The sequence below is a fragment of the Neltuma alba genome, unplaced genomic scaffold (assembly GCF_004799145.2).
Source record: "Neltuma alba isolate B1F8T4 unplaced genomic scaffold, ASM479914v2 tig00011825_pilon, whole genome shotgun sequence".
In the NCBI taxonomy this organism is placed as follows: Eukaryota; Viridiplantae; Streptophyta; class Magnoliopsida; order Fabales; family Fabaceae; genus Neltuma; species Neltuma alba.
In genome coordinates, this window is record NW_021636438.1 from 22,175 (window position 1) to 39,958 (window position 17,784).

Genomic DNA, 17,784 nt, shown 5'->3' on the forward strand with positions numbered 1-17,784 from the left:
TTGTTGTTTGTTATAATAATAATGGGTATCTTGTCTGGCATATTTATAAATATGAAAATCTTGCTGTTCAAATGGGTGATATGAAAGCTAAGTATGTAGAGAAATGATAATTTGATGATGTCAAAATATATATTTGTATTGTAAATTTGCAAATTCAAGTTGGCTAAGGAAATGGCAATTTGGTGTTGTGAAAACTTGTATTTCTATTGTCAATTTGTAAATTCCTGTTATAAACATATACGGTTAGGATATTGATAACAACAATTAGTGTATTAACAAGTAGAGTTAATAATTTCATAGCATGATGTTCTAAAATTTTGTCTATCATAAGCAAGGATGGTGCAGGAATATAGACCATGGCAAGTGGAGAAACATCTTAAGCTAAGTACTCCTAGAACACTTAGGCTGCAATTTGGATGAATATGAATACATTTTTACACCTATTTTATTTGTGATGTGTTAGTTTTGTTGTGACAGTTATCGGATTCATGTCATTACATATTTAAAAGAGTGACTCCACGTGAAAGAAAAGGATGGAGTTGAATTCACCATGTCTTATTATACAATAGTGGGAGTTAAATTATATGTTTATGACTTCATTCATTATTTTGAGTTATGATTGTTGCACCTATGTCAACTTATTGACTGTAGTTATTGTTGTGTCACAGGATCTACATACTTTACGAAAGTTTAAGTTGTTGTGGTGGCTTATGACATAAAAAAAATAAAATGAAATCAGCTGCTATTGTGAAACTATTTTAACAGATAAAGACGCAATCGAAAAGAAAGTGATGATATAGCAAATTGTTATATTTTTTATTCGACATGTAATTTCAGCTACTTGAGACAGTTGTGTATGGAGATCCTTTTCAGGAAGTATATTATGAGTATGTTGCATATCAATGAATTGTAATTTTCAGTCTTTTCCTATCAATTTACAAGTATGTGATGTATTGTTGATAATTGGAATTATGGAATCTACAACAAGGATAAGTTGATTCAATAAAGAAACTCATCTTACAAATGGGCTAATGTAACTAAAAAGTTGAGCATACTAATATAACAAGTCTGGAGAGATTATTTACAAGTGAAATTAAGCAATTTGCAAGACGGATATGCATATTAACAACAAGAACTCATCTATTTACAAGTAAACTAATATGATTAAAAAAAGTTAGATATGTTGATTCACAAGTCTAGGAAGACCTATTTGCAGGTAGGATTAGAAAATTTGCAACACGCATACATATATTAACAACAACAATAACATGTCTATTTGCAAGTGAGGTAGTTGAATTGACGAAATTAAGCATGATTCACAAGTCTGAGAGGACCTATTTGTAATTGGAACAACAATAACAACATGTCCATTTGCAAGTGAAGTAGTTGAATTGAATAAATTGAACATGATTTACAAGTCCAAATTAAAAGAACCTATTTGCAACTGGAATTAGAGAATTTGCAACACATATAGGTATGTTACCAACTACATCTCCTCCATTCACAAGGAAAGTATTTAAAATAAAAAATTCATATACAAGTCTGGATGTTTCATGCAGAAATTTGGATGTTTCATTTACAACTGGAATTAGGCAATTTACAATAAGAATACATGTACTAACAATAGAAATATGTCCATTAGACAAAGTTTGTCATACATTTATATTGTTGCCAGCCAATTTTAGTACTAATTGTCAAGTGCCATCATGAAAATTTTCAACTATCACATCCACATACAACATAGATTCCAACCCACTATCAAAAATACTAAATGGGTTGTTATAGTTACTTCCCTAACTAATCCAAAAATACATATTGGGGTTCATTCAGTACAAAAATAGCTGTATATTAAACTAAAAAAAAGACTATCTTTAGTAATAAAATCACAAAAGGTTCGGGTTACTGTAAGTCTTTCTAGTGTGACCATACGACAACCTTGAGTAAGGATATACTTTTTTCTATTGAAATTGTGATTTAATCCTCTTAGTTCTAGGCCTTCCAAGATGGAGAGTAGTCAATGGTGGTTGTAAGTTCTTCACAAATTCACCTCCCACATGGAAGATGCGAAATAATTGTTTTTCACTACTGCTAACGATTTATAATCTGTAGCTGCACATAATTCAAGTATCAATTTCAATCAACTTTTAATAACTAAACACAATATATATTTACAAATTTTCAATAGAAATACAAGTTTTCACAACATCAAATTGCCATTTTTTTAGACAACTTGAATCTGTGAATTTATAATACAAATAAATATTTCGACAACATCAAATTATCATTTCTCTACATATTTAGCTTCATATCACCCATTCAAGCAACAAGATTCTGAGATTTATAAATATGCCAGACAAGATATCCACTATTACTATAACAATCAATAATTAAGTATCTTACAGAATAAAGACTTTCCATATTCGAGAAATGACAGATCGATTCAAGCCTAATAACATATCTACGTATGAGTTTTGAGGATGAGTGAATCGGCAAAATAGACGATGATGAATCTCCTATGGACGACTTTAGTGACTTTTCAGAGTGCCACAACCAGTGGATGAATAGCTAGTTCTAACAGTGTGAAAGGGAAGAGTATTTGAGCAAGATTTTAGAGTGAAAAAGGGAAGAGTGAGATGAAATTTTTTCTTAATTTTTGGCCCTCTTCTTTTTAGATTTCAGGAGCAACATTTTACAGGGGTATTTCTGTCTTTTTTTGTCTAATTAATTTCACTTTTCCCCCTTAGTCTTATAGTGAAATTTCAGAATGTTTTGGAGACTAATTGAAATAAATTTGCCACAGTGGTTCTTAATTGAAATTTTCCCTTAATAAATTTTTGATAATATATTAAAAAACATGATAAGCTGATTTTTTTTTTTTGCCAAACTGTTGACATCGTCATCACATTCTGTTATATGATTAATTATAATTATATTTTAATTGAAAATTTTGGTTGCAATGATATTAGCAACTCCATACTCCATACTCCATACTCCATATAATTCTGTTCTTCTATAGCATATTAAATCTTGGATAACTATTCACGCACCATAATCTCCACCCCCCCCCCCCAAAAAAAAACAGTTTCAAAGCAGAAAAAAGAGAATAATTCCCTTATTAGTTATTACATACAACTAACTATTCCTCCTATTTTCAAACATTCACGTTAAATCATTTTCTGGAAATGAATCCAAGTGAGATGAATATTCTCACTTCATCCCTTGGTTCTAACAATGGTGATAGATCCTGTACCCTGTGTATGAATCCTAGTAAGAGCCACCACTGCTTTTCCTGAAATCCCAAAACCGCGATCAGAATCGCATGGAACACGCACCCGATCTCTCACTGGATGCGGAATCGGCTTCGCTGGGCTCATTCGCATCTGCTGATTTATGTCTTCAAGCACTGTTTCTCCATCTGCCCCTCCTCGTTTCACCATCTCGAACGGGTAAGCAATTCGCTTCTTCTGACCCTCTGGAATCCATAACACATCAAAACCAAGCTGCAAAATGAACCATTGCACTTCGAAAGAAGCTGTGTGGAAGGAAAAAAAAGTGAACCATTGTACTTCGAAAGAAGCTGTGTGGAAGAAAAAAAGTTAATGAAGCAGAGAGTTAATGACTGAGTTAGTCATGTCCCTTTTGTTTTTGAAGAAAAGTGTGTGTGTAATACTTGAAACTGAAGTATCGTTTTCGTCTGATTTTATAGATGCCTTAATCTTCTCAGGATTATCTTCCTGTGTTGAAGCTGCATGCGTGTCTTTTGGTGATGATGATTGGCTCCCAGTGCTGAATTTTTCATTTTCTGGAATGGTGTAATCTGCAGGTGGGACTGAAGTATGTAATTATCAGTTACTGACTGCGATAGTACCAAAAGCAACGGTAGTGGGCAGTGTACTGTCATTATCCTTGCAACCCGAATGAGTAAGATACTGATGGGTTAATATTCAAATGCTTGGTTGAAAACTTACTTCGAATAATAGACTCTACTGCTAGGACAAATCTTACTTAAGTATTTTAAGCAGTTTTTGATTTTATCTACGATTTTGTTTAATAAAATATAACGGGTGAACGATTTTTATTGCTCAGCATTAACATCCTCCTGTTGACTCAACAAAAGAATCCACTTGTCATGCTTTTATTAAAAATCCCGATGACAAATGCCAAAAAAAATTGCGTCTAACTTTTATCTTTTATCTGATTAATAAGCTTAATGGCTACAAAAATCCTGCCCATCACCTGGAGCACAGGATCAGAGAATAGGAAGGAATAGGATAATAAACATTGAGATGGAGTTAGAGAAGGTGTGCATGCATTGGCCAAAAGAAAAACAAAAGAAGAGAAATGAAGCATGGCTTACCATCAACCAGGCGTTGGGTTCTTGTGGAAGAACATGGTGGAAATATGTCTATCTGGTCTGCCAGACAATGGGTTTCCTTTCATAGATGAAAACATAATTAGAGTTTCAAGAACTTGACAACTAGTGATTGTTGAAGGGAACATGAAACGTGTCTATAATTATAAATTGACCTTTTGATCCTGAGACAGAGAGTACAATGGTAAATTTTGTTGCTTGTACCAAACACTCCAGCCTGCAATAACATCTTCAAGGTACCCAGTAGATCTATCAGATGAAAACCAGGACTCTGCTTCAGCAACAAGATAAAGAGAGGGTAAAAACAGTAAAATGTCAGCTAGTGGTATGCATGCAAACAAGTTAAAGCTAGAAAAGTAGAAATCAAAGTGGAAGGGGAACTGAAAACATAACGTATGTACCAAGAGGTGTATCTGAACTAGTGACTCCAATCTCCAAGTCCATGGAGGCAAGAGAGTGAGAACACAAGCTGTGTTGGGTATGAATTATGACATAGAAGAAAGCCCTTTTTATATGTAGGGTTGAAGACTCACTTATGAACAAATAGCTATTTTTATCTGTTTCACTTTATGGCTTAAGGAATATGCTGCAATGGACCCTTCTAAAATCCTGATGTTACCTACCTACCTAATTGACATTAATTAAAGCGTTCATTATTGATTATGCAATGTGAATAGAAGTTGATTTAAATTTTTGTCTAGGTGCGCTGGGGAAGGTTTTTTATTCTTTCGGGAAATGAAAACAGGCTCTTTTGTTCTCTTCTCAAAACATGCATTATTATCCAGAGGGATGCTAGTACAAGACAAGAATGACATGATTAGGTTAAAGGATATCTCACTCTGATGGTCTCTGTGAGACTCATGTCTCTTTGTCTGTGTCTCTATTTGATCGCAGAGAGAGAGAAAGCTACAGCAAGAAAGACAGGGGTCTTGTTTTATCTTTGATTTTTCTTTTTCTCCTTTTTTGTTTTAAGCATTTCATGGATGTAAAACATTTGGGACATTTTATCTTTATAAAACCAGAAAGAAGTTTAAGCCAGAAGGCAATTATTGTTTGCAATTGGCTACATGATGTTGAATATAATCATAACAACTAACGAAAGTGGACAGTAGATGGTTATTCTAAATTTAAATGAGCTTTTCTTTTTCTTTATATATTTTTCTTCCATGGTAAATATTCAAAGCATGAATATCTTTTCCTCATGGGTTATATTTCATTTTCTATGATACTTTTCTTTATGCTCTTGTCCTCTGCTAGACAAGGACAAAAGGAGAAGATACCCAGTACTTTAACTTTTCTAGCTCATCATACTTCAGCCTTGATTTCTGTGAGCTTCCTTTACCATTTTGTTTGTTTTACCCATTAAATTAGTAGCTACGCTAGTAAGAAAAAGTAAAAACCATTGTCTTTCCTGATGACCTATCTCACACAATGAATATCTTTGCTTATGAAGGAATTAAGCTTGAGCTAACATGAATAGTCTCTTGGCATCAACTTGACTCTGACGACAATGACAAATGGAAACCCAAAAAACAAAAAATAGAATAAGTAGCTGAGGGAGTTAATATCAATTTAAAACTTTGGCAGACTCTACATCAATGAACAAAGAAGCACTAATTGTTGTTTGATTGGCTATTATTCTCTTTCCTTCTTTTACTTTTAATTTTGCCTCTTTAATAATTAGAAAATAATATGAATAAATGTTGCCAAATATTTCAGCCACCCTATGATTACTTTGTTACTTCAGCCTTGCCTATATGAGAGCCATAAAGCCAGAAATTTTGTCCTAAACATCCCCCGGCCCCCCCCCCGGGGGTGAATTCTCTCTGTAGAACGACTCGAAGCATATTAAGCGTTTTTCTCAGACAGCATCTGAGTTTAAACATTTTCAATGAAATAAAATACAGAATGAAAATAACTTTTAATTGTTGACATTAAAGAAACGAGTATAAAAATTAGAAATTAAATTAAAATTTAACACAAATGGAGTGCTTCTTTGTTTCTGTCTAAATCACGTGGTTTCCTGTTTGTGGCAGAAGAAGGACTTGGTCCATGAAGCATCATATACTCTGTGTCTCTTTTATACAGCACTAACTTGAGGCCACGGAAGGGAAGCAGTGCTTGTGAAGTACCACCATGGAGTTTGTTGTTCATGAAGCTGTCAGAAATAATTATCTATCTCTGAAAGTAAAGTAGAAATTAAAAAGAGAAATCCCAATTACAAGAGCCTTTCTGCTTTTTTTTTTTTTTTTACTGAACACTAGAAAACCAGACCCTACAAATATTTGCTATCATTTACATAGACGAAGGGTTTATGTCGTTTTTTTGGGGTTAATTTTACGTAAACTAAGCAAAATTACGGCAGGCATTTTTTGTTTTTGTTTTTTTTGTTTTTAGCAGATCAAAAACATACATCACAATAGGCTTGCTTTAACGTCGCAAGCTTTGAAGGAAGAAGGAATGTGCTTTAGGGATTAAAAGGAAAGAAAACGAGTCCAATATAATTAGCCAAAAAGTAACAAAAGAATCCAAAAATGAATTTCATGGGAATATAATGCGTCTTTATGAGGGACAGGTCCATATTCACTTTGTCCAAAAAAAATCTTGCAATGTAACACACGTGAAAAATGTAATATGATTTTATTTAATTTGAAACCCTTCCTATTATATATCTAAGGCTGGAGCCTTATAAGTTACTACCTCCGGTCTTAATATAAGACCTTGTCTGATTTTTATTTTGTCCTAAATATAAGACCCCAATCACTTTGTCTTTCATATTTATACATTTTTTTCCAAAGTAGCCTTCTAAAAATGATAGCTCTAGTCAATACACTTGATTAGTAAGGATATTTTAAGAAAAACAACACATATTTAGGACAAATAACTAACTCAACTTATTTCCTTAATCTCCTCAAATTAATCAACTGGCTCTTATAATTAGGACCGGAGGTATTATAACATAACTCATGGTACGGAAAAACATACGTTAATTCAATTGATTAAGGACTTATTTAGGATGGTAATTGGAGTTTTTAAAAGTAACTTTTCAATTATAATTTACATTGAAATAAGTATGTGAGAAAAATTCTTTCTTTCAATTTTTGAAGTGTCCTTGACTTCCATGAACGTACTTATAATGAGTAGCTAGTAAATTGTTTCTTATAAATATGAACAGAGGGAGAATAATATATAGTTCATGAAAAAGAACTGCAAAAAGAAATTATGCTCACCTGAGTTTTTCAGTTAGTTTTGGTCTTAAACACTACCTTATAAAGCATTTTATAATCTAATTAATAATATTCTTAATCTACCTCAAAATTGAATCATAATTTTGCAGTATAATCTCAACTTCTGTTAACGTGATTGGCAAGACATTCAACTTAGATTAACGCGATCAGTAAGAACTTTCACACAAGTTTTACAAGTAGGACTCTTATAAATATAATTTAAACAAATAGTTAATTATGAAATCAACTTTTAACCATCATATATTAAAAAACTCAATTTATATGAGGGTCTACATCGTATTCTCAGCATTTTGACAGATATTAATTTTTTTAATCATTGGTATCTTTGTGCGTAGCAAGTAGTTATTATTTTATATGACGTATTTTTTCTTGGGTACAAAACTAGAATCCTCTTTGATCATGAGCATCTCTTGACAGGTATAGGCATTAGCTAGTTTATTATCTGTGGATTTCTACGTTAGAAAGTTGTTGTTTAGCTGTATCGCATCAGCCGAATAGTTCGCAGTTGTCTGCTCAAAGTTCCCGGTTTCCTGTTCCCACCATGTTTAACAGTTAAGAGCTTGTTCATATTAACAGCGGTAAAAATGACTTTTATATCAGTGAATTTTTGCAAACTGAAATTGAGAAAAAAATGTCTTGTATACACACACACACACATGTATATATAGAGAGGGGGAGAGAGAATTTAAAACCCCTCCCCCACAAGGGAGCCGATTAAGCGACAAGTTCTTTGACACCGTTCCAAACATGCCCTCACTCTTATCTTTAAGGAATAAAATTGACTATACACAGCTCATCATATTCCACAAAAATTCTTTTTTTTTCCACTATTCTTTATCCATCTTTTCAACTGCATAGCACCAAAATATTCTCCGACCCAGAGGATTTCGAAACCAGCCGCAAAGTCGCCAAACAACTCAATACAGAATAAACATAAAAGCAAATAAACACCATTATAAAAGAAACACAAGACCTGGGAACTTGTTAAGATCAGCATCGATGGCAAAGACACGTACCGTTGGTGTAGCTGTGGACTTCTCTCCGACCAGCAAATCAGCCCTCAAATGGGCTCTCCATAATCTCACCGACAAAGGGGATCGCCTCATCCTCATCAACGTTCAGCCTTCCCACTCTGATCACACTAGGAAAGACCTTTTCCACGACACTGGTTCACGTATATACGTCTCTCTTGTCCATTCATGCTTATATATAACTTCAGTTCAGGTTTTTTGATATATAAATATACAAGTATGTATATATGTATGCATGGGTCTTGCAGCTTTGGTGCCTTTGGAGGAACTGAGAGAGACCAACTTGGTGAAGCAATATGGGATTCCTAGGGACCCGGAAGTGATGGCTATCCTTGACACTGGCTCAAAAACCAGAGGGGTATATATCTGTGTGTAGATTTTGTTTGTTTGCTTATTATTGCTTGCTGTGTTATTCGGCAATTTTATTTCTCTCGTATGAATTGAAAGGTTATTTAATAGTTTATGAATTATGAAGAAGCGGTATTGGTGTGTGCTTGTGAATATGTGTAACAGGCAAAGGTAGAGGCAAAGGTATATTGGGGGATCCAAAAGAGAAGCTGTGCAAAGCTGTTAATCAGCTACAACTTGACTCTTTGGTCGTTGGAAGTAGGGGTTTTGGTCCCATCAAAAGGCAACACACTTTCTTCTCTCTTTATATTTTAAATTATAGTACTACCTATCTCCACTCTTTATTATAAGAATTAGTTGAATCATTGGATTTAGTTTTAAATATAAAATCTCAATTTATTTTGTTTTTTATGTTTATCATTTTTTTCAAAACTAATAACTTATCACATTTATTATAATTAACTAATTTATTTGACTTAATAATCTATTCAAATTAGTTAAATAGTTTTCATACCAAAGATTGAAATTATTGATGATGATGATGATAGGGTGTTGCTAGGGAGTGTAAGCAATCATGTGGTGAGAAATGCTTCTTGCCCCGTTACAGTCATCAAGGGAAGCCCATCTGCCAAGTGTAGCCGTTGAAACTTCTATTTAGAATATCATTCTAATTTTTGCCACTCTCGTTGTGACTAATAGTGTTTGTTAAATAATGTTTCCTTTCTTTATATATATGTATGTATAAATGGTGTGAGTCTTAGCGTGTAAATATTTCTTATTTATATATTTATAATGCCAGATTGTCGCTGTTTTTACATGTTATATTGCTTCCACTCTAACTAAGACCAACACAGCTTAGGGCCAATTTGAATCCTTCAATCTGATGAATAAATTTCAACATTCATAATCTGTGGGTACTATAATTTGTTATAGATTTGATTACATATATACGCTTTACAACAATAAATATACAACTTCTACTGAAAGAGAGATTGAAAACTAAAAACCATACCTAATTTCAATATGATGAGTCATCTTAGGGATTTCAGGTTGAATCTATTTCTTCTTTCAGTCACTGGATGATTAGAAATTAAATGGAGGAGCACTTGTCCTCAGAGTTATTTACACTGAACCCAACTTGTTCAGTTCCTTCTCCTCCAAGTTAGAGGAGACATAAGAGAATGGGTTCCATGTCTCTTATATATATATATATCATTAAAACTAGTAGGAAAAGTGATCAAAATCATTGATTAATCAAAACCCTGTTTTGGTATTAGAAAACCAGAGGTAACTTTGGCAATTTTTTTCTTAATATTAATCCACAAGCCTATAGAGGATGAACAATACAAAGATGTCTTCAAAAATTCTAACTTTCAGAACAAATTAAATATGATACAAATTATAGGGATTATTAGATCAATTTTCCCCATATATTCATTAATTCATTTAATTATTCTTTACATTGTATCATCATAATTCATATCATTTGAGATATTTCAATCCCCCTCTTCATGGAATATAACCATATCCAATTTCTAATCATCTCCCTATCTCTTGAGAGGAGGAAAAATAAAACCTATATCAATTTTGAATGTTAAAATAAACTGTATAAGTTTCATCTCTGAAGGAGTATAACGGCTCCAAGACAAAATTCCTCTTTTCCCCTTTAGCCACAAAACTGATGGGATCATACTGGCTTAATCCTTCTGTAAGTATAAAGCTTGCGGCTCGATTGAAGTTAACATCTGAACCAGACTTGCATCTTAGCTTGACGCTTGCACCAGAATCAGTACTGCACATGAAACAACCTTTATTGCTTTTGGCTTCTAAGGATATAGTTTCATTTTGTCCGTCTAATCCTGCTACCATATTGAAAACACTTGAGACCCCACCATTAGAAGAATCTGTAATCACAAGACTATTTTCTACTCCTTGGTGCATCAAGAGCTTTCCAGGGAGATCATATGGCTCCAACATTATTGATTTACCAATAGCATCTCTCACTGTTGAAAATTGTGAGATTAGTTCACTTGGAATAAGTCTAAACGTCACGTGAGGGGTTGATTCGTTGCCAGGTCCAGGTAAATTTTGCATTATGAGAGATTGATTTGAGTTTGTTAGAGCAAAAGTTGAGCTTGAAATGACTTGGGAAAAAGTTGCCAGTTGACTATTGTAACTCGTAGGGATTGGAGTAATCCAGTTAGCAATAGATGTATTTGACCCAATTTTAATATCCCAATCACCAGAGGTATGGCCAACAAGAAGATAAGGACCATAAAGGATTGCTTGAACAGAAGCATATTCTGGTCTGTCATCTGATCAATCGAATACAATTCAAAATACAATATCAATAATAAGAACTTTTTTTCCTCTTTGTATGAAACGAAAGTGAAAAGTACAAATAGATTTCTACCTTTTATAGCTTCTGTTCTAATAGTAACAGGAAATTGAAGGGTTAGCTTGTCATTGGCACTCCATTTTCTTGTGATTGACAAAAAGTTTCCTATATGTCCACAAAATAAAATTTACTTTCAATTCTTAGCCTTGCTATAGCACTAGTTGAAGTTGAAAAGAGTAAAATACCAGGAGAAGGTAGAGATAAAGTCTGATCATTTAATAAAGCTTTGGCATTGTCTAAATGTGTCCATGTTGGTATTCTTAAATTCAACGTAGAGGAAGATCCAATTCCCTGCAAAAGTGTATATTTTGAGTTTTAGATATTAAAATTGTAGCACTTTTCCTATTTTCCCCCCTTAAAAATGATAGAACCACTTAGTGAAAAGTGGATGAGAACAAAACAAGCCAAACTTCAACCAAATTAGGCATCATGATGATGCTCAGTCTAAAATAGTTAAAGATGAATATCAGGTAATGTTGTAAGTACCATTGCAGGAGAGAATGTGATAGTGACTCTTAAGTAAGGATCCCATGAAGTAGTAGGAGCCACAGTCTGATTAAGCATGAGACCCCCAAACTTCCAATTGAAAGAGCTTGATATGTATTGGATTATGTAAAGAGTTGGGTTTCCTTCTTGTTCAAAATAAATTGAATCCCCTAACTTTGAAAATGATTCAATACCTAAAGAATACCCAAAAAAAAAAGTGGATATCATAAGAGCATGGAAGTTTGAGTTATCAAAGGATATATTATGATCTCATACAATGTAAGAGATTAATAAGCACAACATTTGAATTACCAGTTCCATAACAACACCAAAAAGAGTCAAATTTTGTTCCCCAACTGTGTTCAGATTTAGCCTTTGATACCCCAGGGCCAAGAGGGAGCATATAAATCATCACTCCAGGATCTGTGCCTCTTTGAATACTCAGTACACCATTTGTTAAGGCGCGTTCATAATAATCTGCATATGTTACTTCCTTGGTCCATCTAAATAAGTACCTTGAAACCTAAGAAATCACTAACTCTGTTAATTTTTCATTGTTGATACAATAAAATTACTATACAACAACTTATAATATGAGCTTTAAAATTTTTCCCTAAATATACTTTCTTCCTTATAAGTATTCCATCAAAAACAATGAAAATGATAGATGATTAATAATACCTTCAACATGTTATAAGTTGAGCATGATTCTTCAGTTTCTACTGTTTTCAGGATGTTATCTGCTATTCTTTTTGGATCATTCCTACACAAAGAAGACATCAGTGACTAACTGCTATAAAAGAAGGAACACAACAATTGCTACTAAAGAATCATTTGAGTTTCATGTGGGAAAAATGACAATTAATTAATTATTAGGCCACATTACCACCACTCTGAAACTGAAGTCCCTCCGGTTGCATAACTATGAGACGAGTTAATGAGGTCCATGAAGAATGTTCCAATTTCCTATGAAAAAGCAAAAAAATCAATGGAGCTAGTTAGAAACTAAGTATTGAGTTTTGAATGTTTATTATCTTCACATATTTCACAAGGCATTACTGAAAATAATCATATTACATAATTGAGAAGAAAACATAAAAATAAAACTCTATAAATAATATAAATAAAAATATCTAAATTAAGGGTAACAAATAGTAAATAAACATGATATAATATATAAACAAGTAGAAATTTACCTTATAAAGTGGATCACCGGTGACTTCATATCGCATTTGAGATCCAACAACAATTGGTATGTGTGTATTAGCATGCAAGTTTGCAATGTCATCAGCCTACATGGGGAAAAATTGAAAATTTAAAACTCTTAGGCTTTGTAAGAAAGTTAAATAGGGAATTGGGTGTTTAGGTCTTGTAATGGCTTTACAATTTTGTAAGTTACAATAATGTAGGTTCATTAATATAGTTTAAATTAACATAAAAATATAATATACTAATAATAAAAAATAATCATTACCTGGACAGCAAGCAGTCCTAAAAAGCATGGCTTATCAAAAAGGTGAGCCAACAATAGATGCTTTGGATCTCTCTGCATAGGTTAACAAGATAGATACAATTTCATATTTGAATGTAAGAACAAGTATTGGGTGTTGAGTTATAATTATCAACTTTTGTCTTATCGAACTTATATTTATATCTAGGGTTTTTCTTAAGTCCAACTCTATCAAGTTTCATCTTGGCACGATGTTTGGTGAAAGAATTACAAAATGCCATAGGCTAAAAAAATCAACTTAGGGCATGGCCAGACCCAAGATGGCTTAATAAGTTATATCGACAAAGTGTGTGTGTGTGTGAAAACCATTGTATAAGAAAATTAATATAGTTACCAGCAAAGCAATTATCCCACTGTTATGCTATATAAATTGTAAAGAATATCATTCATTCTTCTAACTTCCTCATTCAATGATTACCCAAGATGACTCAATAAGTTATATCAACAAAGTGTGTGTGTGTGTGAAAACCATTGTATAGGCAAATTAATATAGTTACTAGAAAAGAAATTATCCTACCGTTATGCTATATAAATTGTAAAGGATATCATTCATTCCTCCAACTTCCTCGTTCAATGATTGATAATGTCTGTTTATAGTGTACTTTGTGATTACATTCAGCACACGGTTGTAAAAGTACTCAACCATCCATATTAGCATTTTCAGAGCTTGAGGGTCTCCAGCTATAGTGTGTTGGTCTAACAAGCCAGCCATAATCTGTCAAAATTGACTAATTGGATTCAATCCCACAAAATATTCCCCCACTAGTATATAATTGTATCATCATAAACAAGTTCACTATTAACGTACCTTGTGAATAGTGTAATAGGGAGCCCACACATACTGAAGTTCTTCAAACGATCAAAGAATTCAGATGGAAATGCGGAAAGATATCCTGTACCAAATTTTTGCTGACAAGCTGAAAGACCAATAACAAGAGCTGACATTTTCTCTTTCAGAGTATCATTATGTGTGCTAGCCCACATTCGAGCCGATGCACTCAAGTAGTGCCCTGCAAAATGTGAAAGATCAAGCAATTATATACTATTATTGAAAAATAAATTGCAAACAAAATCAGTCTGTGATAGATCCTCCTAGCTACTCTACTTCATTAGATTTTGATAAAAAATTTAGAGTTAGCAACATTTTTTGTTCCTGAAGTTTGACTTTATTTTAGTTTTAATCCCTAAAATTTGAAATTATTGGTTTTGGTCCTAGCAATAGAACCACATTTTAGTCTGTTTAAAGACTTTTAATCCCTGGAATAGTATTTTTGGTTCCTAAAATAAGATTTTAAGGACCAAAGTCACTGGTTATAAATTTTTGAGACTAAAATCAAAATAAAATCAAATTTTAGGAACCAAAAAGCATTGACACAAAAATGTATAACTAACATTACATTGGAATGTAAAACCTTAAAACATTACGTAATGAGGTTTTTCACTTATTTATATCTCTTCTTCAACCTAATAGTTATGAATGTAACTCACACCTGAACCTTAAAAAAAAGGATTCATGAAGAGATATGAGTAACACTAAATGGTTAAGACTCGATTTAGATGTAGTGAAATGAGTTAAGATGATGAATGAAAGAAACTCACCAACAAAATGGCCTCGAAGCTCCAATTCGGGGCTTTCCCAACCTCCATAAGGATTTCCAAGAGTGGGCAAACCAGCTGTTTTTCTGAAGTTCCACAACATGCTATCAACATCTAATAGTAAAAGATACTCCAAATTTGTGAGCTGTGCTCGAGCATGGATTGATCCCGGAAGCAATCTCACATCATGTAGTGACACCTCTTTAAGAAGACCTTGAGGTGCGCTCCATTGACCCTTATTCTTAATTTGTCTATACATCATTGCCCAATCATGCTCATCTTTTTCTTCAATCAATAACTTTCTAGGTAGCAAAGTTTGCCAGACAAAGTCATCTGTTGGAGTAAGATGATAATGTGACATAACCTCTGCCTTCCATGTCTGGTTTTTAGATGTTAATAATTGGGCACGCATGGTATGAGATTGGGTAATAGTGTTGGTGCATTCTTTAAGACTAGAGACAGCAAAAGGACACAACACCAGCACAATGATCGCATAGAGGAAAGTGATAGGAAGAACAAAGGGGCCTAAAAAGAATTCAAATATGATCAATGATCAGTGACTTATTCTTGTTATTTTCTGTTTGAGAAGTGAACATTCGTATGACTAATCTAAATAAAATAGATAAGGCTATTGAAATGAGAATTTTGAAGAAATTAATGAATAAGAAAGTAAGAGAAATAACCTAAAGAAGTTGCAGGCCTGCTGAAAGTCTGAACAAATAGATACATCTGATCCTGCTTTAAAATTCAAATTCCCAATACCAATGACAAATAATTGTTTTTTTAGAAAGAGAAGAGAAAGAAAAAGAATGAAAATGCACTTGAGATGGAAGAGAACAGGGGAGAGGAGAATGGGAAGAGAAGTGATAAAAGATGCAAGTGAGAACGGGGTATATATACATAGTAAAAAAGGATAAAGAGAAAAAAATGGAGGGAGGAGAATGAAGCTAAACAGAAAAAGGATAAATTTTAAACAAAATAGAAAGGTCCAGGTAATGGACTTATGAACATGATACAAATGCCATTGCTTCTCCTTTTTTTTTGGCATTGCTGACTTGTCCCCAACCGAATTAAAGAAGCACTTTTCAACAATGAGATATATCAAAATTTAGGTATTTACTTGTTGTGTCTTAACCTAATGTTAGCCTTATCTATATCGCCAAAATCAAGCTTACACAAAAGTTAACATGATTATGATACGAGAGTCTATTAATGGGCGTAAAATTCAGAAACAAAAACTCCATTAATGTGTGTGTGTAGACGCAAGGCTGATCAGGTATGTGATTGGGAGCCTAGGCCACAAGACAAGGGAAGATTATATTGAAGGTAATGGCAATGCATGAGAATGTTGAGACTAAAATACACTAAGCCCAAACAATTAAAAGAAAAGGTAAAATAAAAAAAAATGAGAGGGGAAATATGGGAAGGGTGGAGAACATTAGAAGTCCTCTATAATATGACTGGACAAGAAGTTTGAGGAGTAAAATATTGTGATAATTAAATAATATAAACGATTTATTTGCATGGATAAATCTAAGCATATTCCTGTACAAAATAACATTGTCAAGACAATCTAAACAGGGAGAGCTCTTTTTTCCGTTCTTTTTTTTTTGTTTTTAACCCAAAGGATAGCTCTTTATACACACACGACTTTATTTTTGCTCACTGAACGACTTTATTCCCCAGTTAGCCGTCTATATTCAGATTCCACGCCAAAATTAAACAATAATTTGGGAAAGATTAGCTTATTCATTTGATACGTATTATTTTGGACATGAGTACCTTTTAATATTGCCAACTCGCATAGGCATGCGGAGGATGGATCGAGGCTACAACGTTTTTAGGCAATGGAGACAATTACCCAAATAAAACCGCCCATAAATATGGGCCACACATATATGTTATGTATGTAAAAAGTGATTATTTTTATATTTTATTCTGGTGTGTGTGTGTATAAAAAGAATGCGTAGATCTCGAATAATATATTTACTCTATAAAATTTTCAGAAGGTTTAATATAATATCTGTTCCCTCAAATTTGCATAAATTTTAGTTTTAGTCTCTCGAGTTTCAAATAAGGGTTTTAGTCCATCAAAGAGACAAAATGTCCAAATTTTTATTAAATTATAGAGACTAATATTTTAAATAGAAAAAAATTTGAGAGACCAAAATCAAAATAGGAACAAAGTTAATGGGCCAAAATAGTATTAACACGTTTTGAGAATGTAATTTAGTTCTAGTTTTTTATTGAGTTAATATTATTTTTAATTCTTAAAATTTGACCTGATTTTGATTTAGGTCGTTGACACCTTGTTTTAGGCACCAAAAATATTTAAGTGGGTCAAAATAAAATCAAATTTTAAAGATCAAATTCAAAGTAAAGTTAAATTTCAATGACCAAAATCATTTTTTTCAATTTTAGGAATCAAAACTAAAATAATGTCAAATTTGTATTAACTCTTTTTTATTTGAAATTCTAAACTTCATAACTTTAGATGAATATCAACATAAAAAAAAATAAGACATTAAGATAAATATCAACAAAAAATGTTAAAACATTACAGGTATTCAACTATATAAAAATTTAATTCTTTTTAGATATTTGCATTACTTATAAATTATTATTGACAGTGTAATGGTTACTATTGTTAAAAAAAAGTTTTAAAAAATAAAATTACTTAAATCTCTCTAAAATTAACAATGTTACAAGATCATACTCCCTCCGATTCCTAATGTAAGAGCTAGTTGATTAATTTGAGTAGATTAAAAAAATTAATTTAGTTAGTTATTGGTAAT

The 17,784-nt window shown here is 32.7% G+C and overlaps 1 protein-coding gene and 2 pseudogenes across 2 annotated transcripts; 1 reads left to right on the plus strand and 2 right to left on the minus strand.

Annotated features, from left to right (window-relative positions):
- Positions 1-3,078: 3,078 nt before the first annotated feature.
- On the minus strand, positions 3,079-4,847 carry LOC114718298 (protein XRI1-like). Of its 2 annotated transcripts, none has more exons than XM_028903582.1 (5): positions 4,774-4,847; positions 4,528-4,643; positions 4,358-4,433; positions 3,671-3,817; positions 3,079-3,472 (listed from the first exon to the last, which is right to left on the minus strand). In XM_028903582.1, the coding sequence occupies exons 1-5, from the start codon at positions 4,814-4,816 to the stop codon at positions 3,213-3,215; spliced, it is 642 nt and encodes a 213-aa protein (XP_028759415.1). In that variant the 5' UTR covers positions 4,817-4,847; the 3' UTR covers positions 3,079-3,212. The 2 variants fall into 2 exon arrangements, with proteins under 2 accessions (XP_028759415.1, XP_028759414.1); XM_028903581.1 differs by having other exon boundaries at positions 3,671-3,829.
- Positions 4,848-8,567: 3,720 nt separating this feature from the next.
- On the plus strand, positions 8,568-9,821 carry LOC114718299 (universal stress protein PHOS32-like; annotated as a pseudogene).
- A 423-nt stretch (positions 9,822-10,244) lies between these two features.
- Positions 10,245-15,514, minus strand: LOC114718300 (uncharacterized; annotated as a pseudogene).
- Positions 15,515-17,784: the final 2,270 nt, after the last annotated feature.